We start from the raw sequence: 18,166 nt of genomic DNA, 5'->3' as shown, positions 1-18,166 counted from the left end.
AGAGGGAGAGAGGGGGACGTGCAGGGAGAGAGAGGGGCATGCAGGGATAGAGGGAGAGAGAGGGGCGTGCAGGGAGAGAGAGGGGCGTGCAGGGATAGCGGGAGAGAGAGTGGAGTGCAGGGATAGAGGGAGAGAGAGGGGCGTGCAGGGATAGAGGGAGAGAGAGGGGCATGCAGGGATAGAGGGAGAGAGGGGCGTGTAGGGATAGAGGGAGAGAGAGGGGCGTGTAGGGATAGAGGGAGAGAGGGGCGTGCAGGGATAGAGGGAGAGCGAGGGGCGTGCAGGGATAGAGGGAGAGAGAGGGGCATGGAGGGATAGAGGGAGAGAGAGGGGCGTACAGGGATAGAGGGAGAGAGAGGGGCGTGCAGGGATAGAGGGAGAGAGAGGGGCATGCAGGGATAGAGGGAGAGAGGGGCGTGTAGGGATAGAGGGAGAGAGAGGGGCGTGCAGGGATAGAGGGAGAGAGGTGAATGTGATACATTTCAGCACCACAGGGGTGATAAACTATAGACCAGGGCTCTCCAACCCGGTTCCTGGAGAGCTACCATCCTGTAGGTTTTTGCTCCCAACCCTAATCTATCACACCTGATTCTAATAATTAGCTAGTTGATAAGCTGAATCAGGTTAGTTACAGCTGGGGTTGGAGAGAAACCCTACAGGAGGGTAGTTCTCTAAGAGCAGGGTTGGAGAGCCCTGCAATAGACACTGAATATCCTGAGCAGTTGATCTCATCCGTGTGTGTGTGTGTGTGTGTGTGTGTGTGTGTGTGTGTGTGTGTGTGTGTGTGTGTGTGTGTGTGTGTGTGTGTGTGTGTGTGTGTGTGTGTGTGTGTGTGTGTGTGTGTGTGTGTGTGTGTGTGTGCGGTTAGTGAACATCAATGCAATGCCTTACAAGGCCACAGGGCTGTTGGTGTGGCTGAGTGACTGCATTAGTGAGAAAGTGAGTGTGTGTGTATTTATAGCCCATTGAAAAAGAAAAGAGACCCCTGTCCCCTCCTACCCCTCTCCTCACCCACTCCCCAATTAGTCGTCTATTGGTGGGGTAATCCAATCAGGAGTGACTACAGCTCGCCCTCCGTCGCCCGTCTCAGTCTGAGCAGACTCCTCAAAGGCACACACCCTCCACAGACAGAAAGGTAAGACTCAGCACTGTCCACTCATCCATCCATCCCTTTTCACTCCTCTTCCACTTCTCTAGCACTCCCTCTCTGGCATCCTCTTCCACGTCCATTCTCTCTCTGCACCTGCGCTCTTACCTCTACTTAATAATGTTCTCTTTCTTTCCACTGTTCAACTAAGCCCGTCTCCGTCAATCCCATTACCTCTTCTTCTCTACCACTGGAAACTATCCCCCTCCACTCAGCCCAAACAATATCACTCACCCTCCTCCTAAAACTCCACATCTCTCTCTCTGTTTATGGCTCTTCAGACTTGTATCACCTTGCACAGAATGACAGAACTTTGGCATTTAAGCGTGACATGTGACCTAATTTCTCCACTGACTAACTCAACGGTGGCTTGATCGATAAAGGTAAATCCATTGTATGTCATCAGTAGTTGACTTAGCTGTCATTATTTACTATTTTTAAGACCCAGTTGTCACTTTGAGCTTCGGTAGGGATCATTCATTTTCCCATGATACAGATTACATGATCAAAGGAGATCCAATAATTGTTCTTGGGCCCTCAGAAAGCCTGACTCTATTGCCCTACATTCACTGTGCCTCGGAGAGAAAATGATTAGGGTTTTAGTGGACTTTGTTTTAAATGCTCAAGGTGATCCTTTCAACAGGTTAACATTGTCACAGTGCAGATCCAAGATCCATCTGTCAGACTGTGCGTGTGTGCGTGTGTGTGTGTGTGTGTGTGTTGAACTTTAAACATAGACAGTGTGTATGCTGGGGTAAGGCTGTCTATGCTATGTTGTGATATCTAATCGATTATTTATATATACACTAGATGACTGACAGGGGCCCTGTGTTGAAGCCACCGTGCCTCCATCTTGGTACTACCTCACCGTTGTAAAAATGTTTTGGAAGCTATAGAAATGCATTTATCCACATTTATTCTATTACAGACAGCTTAATGCATGCTTTAAATTATATTATGTGATCTAAACATACATATATATATATATATATATATATATATATATATATATATATATATATATATATATATATATATATATATTTCCCTTAAAGCATAAGTACTAATGTTACTATCTCCACTACAACAGAAAAATACTTAGACATTTAATTTTGTCCTTACTGTAGAATTCCATTGATTCCTATGGATGACTGCTCCTTAAATATGACCAACCGGTGGCTTCAAAGCCTCTCATTGGCAAATACGTATCATCTGCAAATCAGGGTTATTATACATCATTGTATCTAATGCTGGAGGACAAGTGGGGGTGTTTTCACTGTGTCTGGATAAAGTGCTGATGGACAGGGCAGATAGGTTATATTCTCTATGCCTTTGTGCCAAGTATCTACACCCTATTGTTAAGGAAGAAGTGGGGAGTGGTGTGGGAAAGGGGGGGTACATTTATGGAAACAAAGTTCCACCCCTTTAGGCTAGGAGGTATTAAGTGCAGTCATGGTGTGATGGAGCCAATGAAATAGTCCCAAAGGTGCAAACCCTGCCGCTCAACTTATCTGGAAGAATATATGTGTATGTGTGACAGACTGTGCATGTCTGTGGTAGTTTGACATTGAGCTATTTTGAACCTGTCTAAACCTCTCTGTCGTGGCTCTTGAAAGCATTCCAGTTTGCTGGGAGGGCACTGGCTATCATTAGAGATGCATGTCACTGTGGGCCACTTCCGTCATTGTGGCTCAAGCCTAGTGCGATAGATCCCCTGTCAGCACTGACAGAGAGAATACCTGTCCACTGTTACTGACTCAACATTAAGGAAATCTTTGACTACGTCCAGACTCAGTGAGCATAGCCTTGCTATTGAGAGAGGCCGCTGTAGGCAGACCTGGCTCTCAAGAGAAGACAGGCTACAGTATTTGCACACTGCCCACAAAATGAGGTGGAAACTGAGCTGCACTTCCTAACCTGCCAAATGCATGACCATATTAGAGACACATATTTCCCTCAGATTACACAGACCCACAAAGAATTTGAAAACAAATCAAAGTTTGATAAACTCCCATGTCTATTGGGTGAAATACCACAGTGCGCCATCACAGCAGGAGATTTGTGACCTGTTGTCTGTGACCTGTTGAAAAGTAGCTGTTATTGGTAGACAGACAAAAAAGAAAAATGTCCAACGTATTAACACATTTTTCACCAAGCAGGCCAAAACTCTATCCCAACAAAACAGGCTGAAAAGTTCAGGCCGTCTTTTCAAACAGCTCTTACACAAAAAGGGCAATATCAGAATTTTCACCATTTCACAGTATTATTCCAACCTATTGGTGTGGAAATATTTAAAAAAACAAGGACATCCAGTTTTGGACTGCACTGGGCCTTTAAATTATGTAGATGAAAAACAAAAGAAGACAATCTTGTAAGGGGATGCATTCTGGACCATTTATAACACTTGTCTGGCTGTTTGTCAGTACCCAATACAGTTTTTAGGTTCAAGTTCAGGTAGGTTGGATGGGGGGCGTCGCTGCACATGTCTCTCCAGAGATGTTAGATCAGGTTCATGTCTAGGCTCTGGCTGGTTCACTCAAGGACATTCAGAAACTTGTCCCAAAGCCACTCCTGCATTGTCATGGCTGTGTGCTTAGGGTCATTGTCCTTTTGGAAGGTGAACCTTCACCCCAGTCTGAGGTCCTGAGTGCTCTGGAGCAGGTTTTCATCAAGGATCTCTTTGTACTTTGATCCTGACTAGTCTCCCAGTCCCTGCAGCTGAAAAACATCCCCACAGCATGAACACAGTTCCACAGTTAGTGGAACAGACATGAGGATAGTCAATCAAAATGAATAGAACAGAGTTGGAACCTCTAAGTTGACTGGTCAACTCATGGGTACACTTGCAATGGCTGACTGATGTTGTCATCATATCAAATGTTATTTGTCACATGCTTTGTAAACAACCGGTGTAGACTAACAGTGAAATGCTTTCTTACGGGCCCTTCCCAACAATGCAGAGAGAGAGAAAATAGAGAAATGGTACGAAAGTAAAAATCAATACACAATGAGTAACAATAACATGGCTATATACAAGGGGTACAAGTACTGAGTCCATATGCATGGGTACGAGGTGATATGTACATAAACTCAGCAAAAAAAGAAACATTCCTTTTTCAGGACCCTGTCTTTCAAAGATAATTAGTAAAAATCCAAATAACTTCACAGATCTTCATTGTATAGGGTTAAACACTGTTTCCCATGCTTGTTCAATGAACCATAAACAATTAATGAGCAGGTGAGGACCTGCTTTACAACAGGCCTACAAGCCCTCAGTCCAGCCTATTGCGGACAGTCTGAGCACTGATGGAGGGATTGTGCGTTCCTGGTGCAACTTGGGCAGTTGTTGTTGCCATCCTGTACCTGTCCTAAAGGTGTGATGTTCGGAGGTACCGATCCTGTGCAGTTGTTGTTACACGTGGTCTGCCGCTGCGAGGACGATCAGCTGTCCGTCCTGTCTCCCTGTAGTGCTGTCTAAGGCATCTCACAGTACGGACATTGCAATTAGCAATTTATTGTCCTGGACACATCTGCAGTCCTCATGCCTCCTTGCAGCATGCCTAAGGCACAATCACGCAGATGAGCAGGGACCCCGGGCATCTTTCTTTTGATGTTTTTCAGAGTCAGTAGAAAGGCGTCTTTAGTGTCCTAAGTTTTCATAACTGTGACCTTAATTGCCTACCGTCTGTAAGCTGTTAGTGTCTTAACAACCGCTTCCAATTATCTTAGACCACGCCCCTTCCCTCCACACCTATTCCCACTCCCTAATCATCTCTCGTCTACCTTTTTCAACCCTTTCATTCCCTGTATAGCGTACCACAGTATGAGTTATAATACCCATAAAACCTAGAGGTCAAACAGGGAAATGGTTCCAATCATCCATTAATTTTTACCATAGGGGATTTTAGAAATACTTAAAATAAGGGCTGTGTTTCATGTAGGCTTATCCTGGCGTGATCTTTTGATTAGAGGCCGACCGATTATGATTTTTCAACGCCGATACCGATTATTGGACGACCCCAAAAAAAGCTGATACCGATTAATCGGCCAATTTTATTATGTATTTGTAATAATGACAATTACAACAATACTGAATAAACACTTTAATTTTAACTTAATATAATGCATCAATAAAAATCAATTTAGCCTCAAATAAATAATGAAACATGTTCAATTTGGTTTAAATAGTTGGAGAAGAAAGTAAAAGTGCAACATGTGCTATGTAAAAAAGCTCATGTTTAAGTTCCTTGCTCAGAACATGAGAACATATGAAAGCTGGTGCTTCCTTTTAACATGAGTCTTCAATATTCCAATGTAAGAGGTTTTAGGTTGTAGTTAATATAGTATTTATAGGACTATTTCTCTCTATACCATTTGTATTCCATATACCTTTGACTATTGTTCTTATAGGCACTTTAGTATTGCCAATGTAACAGTATAGCTTCCATCCCTCTCCTCGCCGCTACCTGGCCTCGAACCAGGAACACATCGACAACAGCCACCCTCGAAGCATCGTTACCCATGCAGAGCAATGGGAACAACTACTCCAAGTCTCAGAGCGAGTGACGTTTGAAACGCTATTAGCGTGCACCCCGCTAACTAGCTAACCATTTCACAGCGGTTACACCAGCTTAATCTCGGGAGTTGATAGGCTTGAAGTCAAAAACAGCTCAGTGCTTGAGACACAGTGAAGAGCTGCTGGAAAAACGCACGAAAGTGCTGTTTGAATGAATGCTTACGAGCCTGCTGCTGCCTACCATCACTCAGTCAGACTGCTCTATCAAATATCAAATCATAGACTTAATTATAACATAATAGCACACAGAAATACTAGCCTTTGGTCATTAATATGGTCGAATCCGGAAACTATCATTTCGAAAACAAAATGTTTATTATTATCACATATACCCTGACTGTGTGCAATGAACGCAAGAGAAGAGACACAATTTCACCTGGTTAATATTGCCTGCTAACCTGGATTTATTTTAGCTAAATATGCAGGTTTAAAAATATATACTTCTGTGTATTGCTTTTACGAAAGGCATTGATGTTTATGGTTAGGTACACGTCGGAGCAACGACAGTCCTTTTTCCGCGATCGGCACCGCTTCAATTATATGCAATGCAGGACACGCTAGATAAACAAGTATTATCATCAACCATATGTAGTTATAACTAGTGATTATGATTGATTGATTGATTGTTTTTTATAAGATAAGTTTAATGCTAGCTAGCAACTTACCTTGGCTTCTTTCTGTATTTGCGTAACAGTTAGGCTCCTTGTGGAGTGCAATGAGAGGCAGGTGGGTAGAGCGTTGGACTAGTTAACCGGAAGGTTGCAAGATTGAATCCTGGAGCTGACAAGGTAAAAATCTGTCGTTCTGCCCTGAACAAGGCAGTAAGGATAGGCGGGACGCAAATGTCTCATCTGGCCAATTGCCAGTGGAAATGCAGAGCGCCAGATTCAAATCAAATGCTATATAATTCAAACTTTCATTAAATCCCACATGTAAGATACTCAATTAAAGCTACACTCGTTGTAATGACTTTTCATTTACTCTGAGTTCAACTTACTAGAAGTATTTGAGTAAAAAATGCCTTGGCGTTTACACGCTGAATCATAATTACTGTATAAATGAACACGCACAGTGTAATCATGTATGTAAAAGTGTGTAATATTGTAAGCTGAAAACACTATGTTAAAAGCACTGTCTGTGTGTGTGTCCAATTTTAGATGAATGTTCCAATGAAACATGTCTAGAACATTAAATATGGGATATTCTGAGAACATGACAACCATGTTCTGGGTAAGTTCTGTTTCACATTTAGGGAATGTTATCCTAACTAACGCCAAAACTGGACACAAACATCTGGGGAATATTATGGGTAACATTACAAATAGTTCTCCCTCCCTAGAACTGTTAGCTGGGAAACAATGTTATCGAAAGACTTGATAGGTGCCCCTTGGTGCCTTTGAGTCTCCAGATGTATTAGTCGGTCTTTATTTCGCTTGCCGTTAGTGTTGCTGGGACGGATGACATCAAAGAGAACACATAAAATAAAATAGCTGAAAATTTGATTAGGGTAGAGTTAATTTTTTAAATTTTGGGAACAAGATGAATCCTGATTTAAACTAGGTAAGTTAGAGCGATGGAGAGACTTTGAAGAGGGGTTAGAGAGGGAGAGTAAATATTACTGGTAGATAGGATAGTAAATATATTCATTCCTCTTTCAACTGAAAGACAGAGAACAGAGAATTCCTCTGAATTCCTTTTGACAGTACACCAAGACCTTTCTCTAGCCCTTTTCCTAAGCACTCTTGTCCCCCCTACTCTTGAGTAAGCGGTGGTATATCTGAGGTCTTTATGCACAAAGACCATACATAATGCAATGACATCAGGAACATACGACGATATTACAGGGGGTTTAGTCCAGAGGAAGGGGGACCGGATGAGGAAATGCAAAAACAACCCATTGGGTTGGAAAAGCAATGGAAAGCAAATGGAGAGAAAGACAGAGAGTGGGGGGTGGGGCAGGGAGAGAGGGAAGGAGCGAGGGGGAGAGAGATGAGGGAAGCTGGATGAAGGAGTTTTGTTGTTGAAAAAGCTAAAGAGAATAAGATGGGAAGAGAGAAGGAATTTAAGAGAGTGAGGGGGGACATTCTCTAGTTTTCCAGCTTTTCTTTTGCCTCCTTATATGGTCAAATGATGAGGGGAGTGGGTCGGAACTCAGAGAGTAAGAGAGAGGGCGAAAAAATGAGGGGAAAGAGGTGAGAAGTGTAGAGGAGAGGGGTGTGCAGTGTCATGTGCTTGGGACACTGGGGACTTCCACGAGAGGCAGCCGGACACAAACCACTGGTCAGCAAAGCGAGACAGGCCAGGCACAGAGAGGCATAACCAGGAGTCTTATCAGGGGCTGAACTGCTAACAGCTGCAGAGCGTGAGTAGCCATTATTCTGGTGTGCCGTCACACACACACATACACACTGCGGGATGCTGATCTGTGTAGAGGTCTGGTGCGTGATACTGACAGCTGGAGGTGTGGTTATGGATTGCTAACTGCAGGGTGATATAGTGAGTGTTGGTATGCGCAGGAGCGAAAGTCCCCTGTCCCTCTCTAAGCATGCCTGATAGAGCTATTAACATCCCTCTCATCTGTAACCAGGTGGCTGTCACGTCAACAGACAAGACTGGATGCTGATAGACACATAGAGACTAAACCCTAGAGAGTCATACTGTACACAGAAGTAGAACTTGGTACTACAACTGTCAGCAATATAACACTGTCTCAAAAGATGACAGACAGGCAGATGTCTATTGAGATGTCCTTAATGTCTTATCAGAGATCTCCATTGTACTTGTTGTTGTGCTTGTGTTCCCTCCACTCTGCTTAAATGTACTTGTGGATATTCTATTCATTGCAGTAACAGGCAAGTCAATTTAGATCCAGTTCTCATTACCTATAACAGACTGATCATGATGTATGCTCTCTGCTACTACTCAGTGTCAGGGAGCGGATGTCTCTGTATAAACACTGGCACACAGACAAGGCAAACAGACAGACTTGGTTCCCCCCAAGGTGGATTCTGTTTATCTAGCTGAACTCTTAAAAACCTAGGCTACTTACAAATGTACGGTATGTATGCAGGTCATGCATCCGGGTTCTTGACCGTAACTTGAAGAAACTCTTTTTATACAGTAAGACAATTGTCATTCCCAAACTCTCCCCCTCCCCTCTCCGCAGGTTAGCGGGGTGGGATTCCCGGTGCCAAGATGACGGAGCGCTATGATTGCCACTACTGTAAGGAATCCCTGTTTGGTAAGAAGTACGTCCTGAGAGAGGAGAACCCATACTGTGTCAAATGCTACGAGAGCCTGTACTCCAACACCTGTGAGGACTGCAAGAAACCCATTGGCTGCAACACCAGGGTATAATACACACGCACACACACACACACACACACGTACACCAGGGTATAATACACACACGCACAAACTACTAACACTGTCTCATTTTTTTAGCCTCCATCCAAGAACATTGTCAAAGCGTGCCGCACGTCTGATGTTCAGATTTGGATTGTCCCTCTGTTGTCTCCGTAGGACCTGTCCTACAAGGACCGCCACTGGCACGAGGAGTGTTTCCAGTGCTTCCAGTGTAAACGCTCTCTGGTGGACAAGCCCTTCTCCACCAAGGATGACCAGCTGCTCTGCACTGAGTGCTACTCCAATGAGTACTCTTCCAAGTGCCACGAGTGCAAGAAGACCATCATGCCTGGTGAGAACGTTCACCTAGATCCATCTAATCTATACTAGACCCACACAAAATCGGATGCATACATGTGGGCAGGCACACACAAACAGGCGTGTACACAGACTACTCTTGCACTATCACAGATGACACAAACCTTCAATGGTTGCAGACACAATTTGGATCTGTCAAAATACCAACACTCACAGCCCCTTATGACATAATAATCGATTTGACGTTATAATGCTCCATAAATGGATATTCAAAATGAAATTATCTTTATCAGAACAGCCATGACATGTGTTGAGTTGTTTGAACCAGGGTCCATATTAGTAATGTCATTTTTATCGTTATTACACGCACACACATTAATCACTGTCGTAGTATGCGAATAGCCAGGACTAAACTCAAAGGTTTTTGGATGATTCTAACTAATCTACATGTCTTTGAATGTCCTCATTCACATAAGCCCTTGCCTAGTTAAATAAAGATGACATTAAATGAAATAACATAATAAATGGTGCTTTCCCCCCGACAGTCAGTGTAACTATATTCTGAGGTCTGGAGTGCAGCCAGAACACTGAACGTAGATGGAAATGACTTCCAGACCTCCTCTCTGTCCCCACTCTGTTTCAATACAAAGACCACCACGCAGTATTTAGAGAGTGAGGGAATGTGTGTGTAACCCAAGGACTGAGTAGTGTGTGTGTGTGTGTGACCTTTTTACCACTCTCCATCCTTTCTCCTTTCCTAATGTCCCTTTATTAATCTACCTCTGTATCTCCATCCCTCTCTTATTCACTCACCCTCCCCCTGCTCCCTCCCTCTTTCCTTCCCTCCCTCTGTCCATCCCTCCCCTCTCTTGCTTCATCTCCTTCATGCAGGCTCCAGGAAGATGGAGCATAAGGGTAACAGCTGGCATGAGACCTGCTTCACCTGCCAGCGTTGCCAGCAGCCCATCGGCACCAAGAGCTTCATCCCCAAGGAGAACCAAAACTTCTGTGTGCCCTGCTACGAGAAACAGTTTGCCATGCAGTGTGTGCATTGCAAGAAAGTAGGTCAAAGGTCATGACAGTGTAAATACTGTAGTGTTTTTTCGAAAGTTTTTCTGACCTCTAAATTGATGTATACAACATAGAAAATGTTGGATATCGGCTGAAAGTCTGGCTGTGTCTGGCAGACAAGACTATAGGAACATGAAGTAGCACTTGATATGTATATAAATGCTATCAGTATCTATACAAGTGGCAATTTACTAAATGGATTGCTGTAACCACGAAGATCTGGTATCTGGATGGCAGTACTTGGTGTGTGCATGTGCACATGTGTATGTGCGTACTTGTGTGCACACGTATGTGTGTGCATGGTCAAATGTGTGCCTGTATGCCTAACCCTTTCTCTCCCCATTAAATAGCCAATCACTACTGGTGGGGTGACCTATCGCGACCAGCCCTGGCATAAGGACTGCTTCCTGTGCACCGGCTGCAAGCAGCAGCTGTCAGGCCAGCGGTTCACCTCCCGTGATGACTTTGCATACTGCCTCAACTGTTTCTGCAACCTGTACGCTAAGAAGTGTGCCTCCTGCACCACCCCAATCAGTGGTAAACTATCTATATATGTGGGTGTGTTACAGATACACGTTTTCTGCCCAGGTCATGCACAGATTATCAGAGGCCAGAAAATGGCGCCGATAGTGAGGGCCGCTGAGCAACTAGCCCCTAGTCAACTTTGCAGTATTTTGTTTTTTATTTCTTACATTATTAGGCCAGAACATTTTTTGTGATTTAACTTACAGCCGGGAAGAACTTTTGGATATCAGAGGTAACTCACAAGCATTACCAATATTACGATCAGGAATACGACTTTCCAGAATCGTAACCTTGGTTCGTACCACCCAGGCAAATTGAACTGATTCCAGCGGCTGACCCAAAACATCGCCAGCGAAGAAGAGGTATTCGGAGTGGACCTCCAGTCCGACTCAGGAGGCGTGCACACCACCTACCTCTTCCGGATATATTACTCGCTAATGTTCAGTCTCTGGATAATAAAGTTGATGAGCTGAGAGCGAGGATTTCCTTCCAGAGAGACATCAGGGATTGTAACATACTCTGTTTCACAGTAACATGTCTCTCTCTGGATATACTGTCTGAGTCCGTACAGCCAGTTGGGTTCTCAGATCATCGCACAGACAGGAATAAATCTCTCAGGGAAGAAGAAGGGCGGGGTTGTATGTTTCATGGTTAACTACTCATGATGTGATTGTGATAACATACAGGAACTCAAGTCCTTTTGTTCACCCAAACTAAAATACCTCACAATCAAATGCCGACCGTATTACCTCCCAAAATAATTATCTTCGGTTATAGTCACAGCTGTGTATATTCCACCTCAAGCTGACAGCCCTCAAAGAACTTCACTGGATTTTATGCAAACTGGAAACCACATATCCTGAGGCTGCATTTATTGTAGCTGTGGATTTTAACAAAGCAAATTTGAGGAAAACGCTACCGAAGTTCGACCAACACAATGCCTGAGGTACTCGACCACTGCTAAAACACGACCACTGCTACTCCAACTTCCGGATGCCTACGAGGCCCTCCCCCGCCCTCCCTTTGACAAATCTGATCACGACTCCACTTTGCTCCTCCCTTCCTATAGGCAGAAACAAGAAGTACCCGTGCTAAGGACTATTCAACGCTGGTCTGACCAATCGGAATCCACACTTCAAGATTGTTTTGTTCACGCAAACTGGGATATGTTCCATGTAGCCTCAGAGAATAACATTGACAAATATACTGATACGGTGACTAAGTTTATCAGAAAGTGTATAGGAGATGTACCCACTGTGACTATTAAAACCTACCCTAACCAGAAACAATGGATAGATGGCAGAATTTGTGCAAAACTGAAAGTGGAAACCACCGCATTTAACCATGGCAAGGTGACTGGGATTTATGGCAGAATACAAACGGTGTAGTTATTCCCTCCACAAGCAATCAAAACAGGCAAAACGTCAGTATAGAGACAAAGTGGAATCTCAATTCAACGGCTCAGAAACAAGACGTGTGTGGCAGGGTCTACAGATAATCACGGACTACAAAAGGAAAACCAGTCACGTCACAGACACTGACGTCTTGCTTCCGGACAAGCTAAACACCTGCTTCGCCCGCTTTGAGGATAACACAGTGCCAACAATGTGGCCCGCTACCAAGGTCTGCGGGCTCTCCTTCTCCGTAGCCAACGTGAGTAAGACATTTAAGCGTGTTAACTCTTGCAATGCTGCCGGCCCAGACGGCATCCCTAGCTGCATCCTCAGAGCATGCGCAGACCAGCTGGCTGGTGTGTTTACAGACATATTCAATCTCTACCTATCCCAGTCTGCTGACCCCACATGCTTCCGGGTGGCCACCATTGTTCCTGCATCCAAGAAAGCAAAAGTAACTGAACTAAATTACTATCGTCCCAGAGCACTCAGTTCTGCTATCATGAAGCGCTTTGAGAGACTGGTCAAGGATCATATCAACTCTACCTTACCTGACACCCTAGACCAGGGCTGCCCAACCCCCTTCCTGGAGATCTACTGTCCTGTAGGTTTTCAGTCCAACCCTAATTTAGCCTTATCTGATTCAGCCAGTTAAGGTCTTGATGAGCAGCTAATTAGTAGAATCAGGTGTGTTAAATTAGGGTTGGACTGAAAACCCACAGGACGGTAGATCTCCAGGAAGAGGGTTGGGCAGCCCTAATATAGACCCACTTCAATTTGCTTACCGCCTTAATAGTAGAGGTCGACCGATTTATGATTTTTCAACAACGATACCGATTATTGGAGGACCAAAAAAAGCCGATACCGATTAACCGGCCAATTTTATTTATTTATTTGTAATAATGACAATTACAACAATACTGAATGAACACTTTTATTTTAACTTAATATAATACATCAATAAAATCAATTTAGACTCAATAAATTGTAAAAATAATGAAACATGTTCAATTTGGTTTAAATAATGCAAAAACAAAGTGTTGGAGAAGAAAGTAAAAGTGCAATATGTGCTATGTAAAAAAGCTAACGTTTAAGTTCCTTGCTCAGAACATGAGAACACATGAAAGCTGGTGGTTCCTTTTAACATGAGTCTTCAATATTCCCAGGTAAGAAGTTTTAGGTTGTAGTTATTATAGGAATTATAGGACTATTCATCTCTATACCATTTATATTTCATATACCTTTGACTATTGGATGTTCTTATAGGCATTTTAGTATTGCCAGTGTAACAGTATAGCTTCTGTCCCTCTCCTCCCCCCTACCTGGGCTCGAACCAGGAACACATCTAAAATAGCCACCCTCGAAGCATCGTTATCCATACAGAGCAAGACCGAATCCCCGAGCTGACAAGGTAAAGATCTGTAGTTCTGCCCCTGACCAAGGCAGTTAACCCACCATTCCTAGGCCGTCATTGAAAATAAGAATGTGTTCTTAACTGACTTGCCTAGTTAAATAAAGGTACAAAAATTCAAATAAAAAAACGTCCACAATCTGTGTCCAAAAATGCAGATTACCGATTGTTATGAAAACGTGAAATCGGCCCTGATTAATCAGCCATTCCGATTAATCGGTCGACCTCTACTTAATAGATCCACAGACAATGCAATTAACATTGCATATATATATAAATATAAAATAAACACAATGAAATACATTTTTATTAATGTTTGACCAATTTTTCCATTTCTATTGAACAATTTGTTCAGATGGTTCTAATCTTTGTTTCTTTAGCTATTGATAACTAGAAGGATAAATGGTTTTGTAAAAGCCCTATCCCATCTGAACAAGAGGAATACCTATGTAAAAATGCTGTTCATTGACTATAGATCAGCAGTCAACACAATAGTACCATCCAAGCTCACCACTAAACTTGAGGCCCTGGGTCTCAACCCCGTTCTGTGCAACTGGGTCCTGGACTTCCTGACGGGCCGGCCCCAGGTGGTGAAGTTAGGAAACAACACCCCTACTTCGCTGATCCTCAACACTGGGCCCCCAAAAGGGTGCGTACTCCCTGTTCTGTTTGCGGATGACACAACAGAGCCTAGTAGTTAGAGCATTGGGCCGGTAACTGAAAGGTTACAGGATTGAATCCCCGAGCTGACAAGGTTAAAATCTGTCATTCTGCCCCTGAGCAAGGCAGTTAACCCACTGATCCCTGGGTGCCGAACATGTGGATGTCAATTTAAGGCAGCCCCCCGCACCTCTCTGATTCCGAGGGGTTGGGTTAAATGCGGAAGACACATTTCAGTTGAATGCATTCAGTTGTACAACTGACTAGGTATCCACCTTTCCCTAGTAGGCTTGATTACCAACAATGATGAGACAGCCTACAGGGAGGAGGTGAGGGCTCTGGGAGTGTGATGCCAGGAAAATAACCTCTCACAAAACAAAGGAGATGATTGTGGTCTTCAGGAAACAGCAGAGGGAGCACCCCCCTATCCACATCGACGGGCCCGCAGTGGAGAAGGTGGAAATCTTGAAGTTCCTTGGCGTACACATCACTGACAAACTGAGATGGTCCACTCACACAGGCAGTGTGGTGAAGAAGGTGCAACAGAGGCTGAAGAAACCACAAACTTTTACAGATGCACAATTGAGAGCATCCTGTCGGGCATGTTTACAACATGTGGAATAGTGCTTAGTGTATCTGGAACTACACTAACATGATAACACAATCCAACCATCTGTGCAGACCTGCGATGAGATTGTGTGTACCAGAACGCACACTGTGTGTATCTAACAGAGTGTCAGTCAGTCAATTAGATGCTCACTTCCATCAGTTCTAACTTCTAATGAGTCAGTCACTTATTCACTCACTCACATCACGCCACACACTGTGCCTTGTTTGAATCATTACGGTCTCCTTTCCTCCCTCCCCAATCACAGATCTATGTAATTTGATAAGAGAAAGTAAGGTATCTGTCCTACTGTTTCCTCCACTCTGATCTGAGACAACTTCAATGAAGGATGCATTTATGATTTAGGATGTAGAGACCTCTCTCACCTTTGGATAACAGTATGTTTTGATCTCTCCCTGTCTCTCTCAGGTCTGGGTGGAAGTAAGTACATCTCCTTTGAAGAGCGTCAGTGGCACCATGACTGCTTCAACTGTAGGAAGTGCTCCGTCTCCCTGGTGGGCCGGGGTTTCCTCACTGAGCGTGATGACATCCTGTGCCCTGAGTGTGGCAAAGACATCTGATTGGCAGGCAGCGAGTGGCCGACAAATCTGATTAGATAGCAATGAAACAACCAGGAGGAATGTTTTAAAATAATACATTTGAAAAAATCAGCCAGGAACCGTAAAAATGAGTCCCAACAACAACCCGTCATAGCACAACTGGAAATATATATATATATATCACAATAGCACAATATACTATCAGGCTACTAACCCAATATGCTCTTTGAGTTCTAAAATAGACATTTGTCAAACATAGGTTTTTGTGTCATTGGTCTTAGATTTGTTGGTGTGCAACAGCAAATATTGCTTTCTGTGAACCCTGGCTTGATATCCAATATCAGTTTGAGGTATTGCGCAAGAATATCTGCTGTCCTAATCTATTATATGCTGTTAAGATTCACATATTCTGAGTTTATGTATTTAGAAAGGAAAGTCCACCCAAATCACACAATTACTGCAGTCTATGGAAACAAATATGTAATTCTGTAATTTGGGTGGACTATCACTTTACGTTTTGAAAGGCTATTTTGTGGTGTGTATGAAGGAGAACACATTTCTAAGTAAATGAGCTCCAAAGTAAACTAACACAAAGGAACAGATTTTACCGGGCTTTTACACTGGTGCAAAGTTTAATGTTATTCAGATGGGAATAAAACATAAAAGCTACAACTAAAGAAAAATACTAAATGTTAATAACAGAAGTGTAAACATTGACAGTTTGATAAGCTCAATTTATCATGCCCAATAAATAGCAAGTATACATTTAAGGCTGGTGGAAATGCCTGGTAACACTGACTCTAAGTGCTTATAAACGTGAGAGACGACACAGCACTGTCTGTATAAGTAATTTTCCAAGGGCACCGATGAAAAGTCTGTATTTGAAATCCAAATAAAGAACTACTAAAAGACCCATTGCTGTTCATCTTGTATTACTGTAAGGAAAGGACAAGAAGTTAACAACAATGTCATCCTTTTCTAAAGGAGTTGGTAGAAGTTGCCCCAAACTACAGGTCCAGGGTTAGATATCAGTGGCGGTCAGTGCCGTTTATTTAACAAGGCAAGTCAATAAAGAACAGATTCTTATTTTACAATGACAGCCTACCCCAACCAAACCCTCCTCTTACCCGGACGACACTGGGACAATTGTGCGCCGCTCTATGGGACACCCAATCATGGCCAGTTGTGATACAGCCGGGGATCGATCCAGGGTTTGTAGTGACACCTCTGCACTGAGATACAGTGCCTTAGACCACTGAGGCACTCAGGAGCAGCGATGCTTAAGATGAGGGAGGACGATACATTTGTTTCATGAGCATGGCCTTATTTCTATTAAAACATATTGGATGATTGCCGTACATATTCCATTCACCCAGTTCAATGTTACAGCGATAGGGTGAGGCTACCACGATACTCAAATTTTCCCTATACCCATCATGAGGTTGCTACAACCTAGCCTATGAACTAAAGTTTAGCAAAATAGGACACTTTCAATACACACTCTTGCCTGCATCTATCTGATATAGGGTGTAACCATTAGTCCAACAGTAGCAAACGAGAGTTTCTATTGGACAAATTCAGGTACGTTTATCCCTGATTTTTCAACAGAATCGTCGGAATGAGTACACCCTTGAACATGCGTTAACACAGTTCACTTTCATAACAGCCGTGTTGTATTCCTTCTCTCATCTATGTGCTCTCCTCCTGGCATATTTTCCCTTCGTCGCTTGTGGATGCCTACACAACACATCAGCTGTATGTGACCAGGCAAAAAAAAACTTTCCAAGTCAAACCATGTCATAACCTCTACACACAGCCTACATTTTTTGTCACCATATTAGCTAAAGTAGCGTCATAGTCAACCTAGCTAATAAAACTAATGTCTTAGTTAACCTGCTACAATCGTGCCATAACATTACAGTATACAGTCAGTAATCAGTTTAGCAGTTACATCGGCGGGCCCAGTGGAAATATATTTGAAAAACCAAAAGCTTACCTTGACTTGGAAGAGTTCCAGTGTTGTGTTGGATAGTCATAGCCAGCAAGCTAACACCCTCTGTTTGAGCAGGGTGTTTGAGTAGGCTAAACTAGCTAGCTGATTTTGCTAGCTAAGTAAGTGACACTGAACTTTTTCTTTAAAAGGATGAAATATCTCTCTATCTTTCTCTTGCTTCTCCTTAATTTTGGAAGAAATTAATTTGTTAAAAACTGTTCAGTTATTGTCTTTCTCTCTCTTCGAGTCAACTACTCGCCACATTCACTGCAGTGCTAGCTAGCTGTAGTTGATTCTTTCTGGACTAGATTAATTCTCTGATCCTTTGATTGGGTGGACAATATGTCAGTTCATGCTGCAAGAGCTCTGTCATAATTACGTGTCATAATTACTGTATAAATCTATGAAAGGGGGTGAGAACCATGAGCCTCCAAGGTTTTGTATTGAAGTCAATGTACCCAGAGGAGGACGGAGCACAGAGTGCAGAGTGCAGAGAAAATAGTTTGTTTTAATCAATTATTTGGTTATGTGATTATATTTATAATAGTTTTATTTAAAA

At 43.2% G+C, this 18,166-nt stretch overlaps 1 protein-coding gene across 2 annotated transcripts; it reads left to right on the top strand.

Annotated features, from left to right (window-relative positions):
• Positions 1–938: 938 nt before the first annotated feature.
• LOC110501321 (four and a half LIM domains protein 2) lies at positions 939–16,527 on the top strand. 2 transcript variants are annotated; one of them, XM_021578798.2, is made up of 6 exons: positions 939–1,135; positions 8,890–9,074; positions 9,246–9,420; positions 10,278–10,447; positions 10,808–10,994; positions 15,484–16,527. In XM_021578798.2, the coding sequence occupies exons 2-6, from the start codon at positions 8,919–8,921 to the stop codon at positions 15,633–15,635; spliced, it is 840 nt and encodes a 279-aa protein (XP_021434473.1). In that variant the 5' UTR covers positions 939–1,135; positions 8,890–8,918; the 3' UTR covers positions 15,636–16,527. The 2 variants fall into 2 exon arrangements, with proteins under 2 accessions (XP_021434473.1, XP_036814513.1); XM_036958618.1 differs by lacking the exon at positions 939–1,135 and adding an exon at positions 7,917–8,085.
• The last annotated feature ends 1,639 nt before the right edge of the window (positions 16,528–18,166 follow it).

This window comes from Oncorhynchus mykiss, chromosome 22, assembly GCF_013265735.2.
Source record: "Oncorhynchus mykiss isolate Arlee chromosome 22, USDA_OmykA_1.1, whole genome shotgun sequence".
Lineage (NCBI taxonomy): Eukaryota > Metazoa > Chordata > Actinopteri > Salmoniformes > Salmonidae > Oncorhynchus > Oncorhynchus mykiss.
The sequence above is the reverse complement of the archived record's forward strand: the minus strand, read 5'-3'. Positions and strand labels throughout refer to the sequence as shown.

Bases quoted from the DNA above. Each gene is read 5' to 3' on its own strand.
- LOC110501321 (XM_021578798.2), top strand. From the start codon at position 8,919: ATGACGGAGCGCTATGATTGCCACTACTGTAAGGAATCCCTGTTTGGT. The intron at 9,075-9,245 runs GTATAATACACA...TTGTCTCCGTAG, and splicing joins CCATTGGCTGCAACACCAGG to GACCTGTCCTACAAGGACCG. The intron at 10,448-10,807 runs GTAGGTCAAAGG...CCCATTAAATAG, and splicing joins AGTGTGTGCATTGCAAGAAA to CCAATCACTACTGGTGGGGT.